Source organism: Otolemur garnettii, unplaced genomic scaffold (genome assembly GCF_000181295.1).
Source record: "Otolemur garnettii isolate 467f Iridium unplaced genomic scaffold, OtoGar3 scaffold00018, whole genome shotgun sequence".
In the NCBI taxonomy this organism is placed as follows: domain Eukaryota; kingdom Metazoa; phylum Chordata; class Mammalia; order Primates; family Galagidae; genus Otolemur; species Otolemur garnettii.
The window spans coordinates 6,371,593-6,373,693 of record NW_003852413.1 but is presented as its reverse complement, the minus strand read 5'-3'; the positions used below and the strand labels follow the sequence as shown (position 1 = coordinate 6,373,693).

General features: G+C 50.3%; 1 protein-coding gene across 4 annotated transcripts in view; it reads left to right on the top strand.

The window, feature by feature from the left end:
* LLGL2 (LLGL2, scribble cell polarity complex component) overlaps positions 1–2,101 on the top strand; it is a 45,020-nt gene that overhangs the window by 31,570 nt on the left and 11,349 nt on the right. For all 4 annotated transcript variants that reach the window (XM_023511158.1, XM_023511157.1, XM_012803210.2 and 1 more), the window contains exon 7: positions 1,482–1,644. In XM_023511158.1, the coding sequence (XP_023366926.1) occupies positions 1,482–1,644 (163 nt within the window). The remainder of the gene's footprint in view (positions 1–1,481; positions 1,645–2,101) is intronic.

Below are 2,101 nucleotides of genomic sequence, written 5' to 3'. Positions count from 1 at the left end.
ACTGGTCAACACAGCCTTCATGTCATTTTCTCAGTTATTGCTTTAAAACATTCACATTCTACTCTTAGAAAGATTCACCTGTACCCCTATATCTTTTTGTTTTTTTATTAGAGACAGAGTTTCACATCACCCTTGGTAAAGTGCTGTGGCGTCACAGCTCACAGCAACCTCCAACTCCTGGGCTTGGGCGATTCTCTTGCCTCAGCTTCCTTAGTAGCTGGGACTACAGGCGCCTGCCACAATGCCCAGCTATTTTGTTGTTGTTGTTGCAGTTTGGCTGCGGTAGGTTTGAACCCGCCATCTCCAGTATATGGGGCCGGCACCCTACTCCTTCAGCCACAGGCATCGCCTGGGCTGGGGTTTTTTTTGCAGTTTTTGGCTGGAGCTGGGTTTGAACCCACCACCTCTGGCATATGGGGCCGGCACCCTACTCCTTTGAGTCACAGGCATCATCCCCAGGCTGTTTTTTAATGACAAAAAGTTGAAAGCCACCTCATGAGGAAATGTCCCTCTTCTAATTAGGTAGGAAAAAAATATGCCACAAAATGGCATACACAGTGTAATTCCAGTTGTTAAGTAAATGAATGAAGGTGAGTGTGAAAACACACTTACAAAGGAACAAGCAGGAGGGTAGTTAACCAGGGCTGGGCAGGGGCTGGATCCTGTTGGACAACTTCCTTGTGACATTCTTCCAGCTGCTTCTGTATGTTTCCCAAGGTGGTGTAATTCTTACATTTGTTGCTTTCAAGAGAGATTTATTTTCCAACTACCTTAAGGAATACCTCATTTTAAAATTCTCTCTAAAAATTTAAACTTTACAAATAAGGTTCCTCTTTAATCCCAGCTCCCAATTCTAATCTTGGGGAGGGGCACACAAGTGGATTTGGTTTGTGCACAGAGATGGGTCCGGGACATTTCCACTCCCTACTTATGTCCTGGATGTTAGCTGCTGTTCCTGTGCCTGCCACCTTGTGGTCTTGTGTTGGCTGTGGCACCTCCGGACTTTATATCAGCATTCCAGGCCCAGAGCAGGATTGGTCAAGGCTCAAAGGGCCAGGCCAACTAACAGTTCCGTTTTGTGGATCTAAAAATCTTTTTTATTATGATGTGCCACCTATTTACAGAAATGTACTAAATGTGAATATACAGTTTGACACATTCTTATAGCATAGGTCATGCTGTAGCCACATCTCAGGCATAGAAATAGAGCTTTGCCAGCCCCAGGGGTCTCCATGTGCCCTCCCTAGTTGTGGCTCCCTTGCACTCACTCTTCCTTACTTACAGCTGTACCACCTGCACTTATATCCTTGGAGGTTGTTCATCCACCAGTGTTCTGTTCCACACAAAGCTTTGCTCCCCTGGCACCGTGTCCTAGCCATCTTCTCCATCAGTGTGTGGAGAGCCCTGTGCACCCAGTCCATGCTCTCGGCCATACCCACTGGTGGTTGGTGGCATGGGCTCATGGCTTTTCCCTCACCCAGCTTGCCAGAGGAGGCCCGCCAGCGGCGGGTGTTCGAAATGGTGGAGGCACTGCAGGAGCACCCTCGGGACCCCAACCAGATCTTGATTGGCTACAGCCGAGGCCTCATTGTCATCTGGGACCTGCGGGGTAGCCATGTGCTCTACCACTTCCTCTGCAGCCAGGTAGGCAGTCCCTGGGATGGCAGCATTGTCACATGCAGGCATCCTCAAACTATGGCCCGTGGGCCACATGAGGCCCGCCTAGGACATTTATCCATTTGCCACCACTGCCTGTCCTGGCTTAGTAGCCGACTCATCTTGGGGCCCACAGTCCAGCCCTCCAACGGTCTGAGGGACAGTGAATTGGCCCCCTGTTTAAAAAGTTTGAGGACCCCTGGTCATATGGCTTTCCCAGTGCCTCCTCACGGCACTAGTGTCAAAACATAGGGGTGGGCAGCACCTGTGGCTCAGTGAGTAAGAGCGCTGGCCCCATATACGGAGGGTGGCAGGTTCAAACCCGGCCCCAGCCAAACTGCAACCAAAAAACAGCTGGGCGTTGTGGCAGGCGCCTATAGTCCCAGCTACTTGGGAGGCTGAGACAAGAGAATCGCTTAAGCCCAGGAGTTGGAGGTTGCTGTGA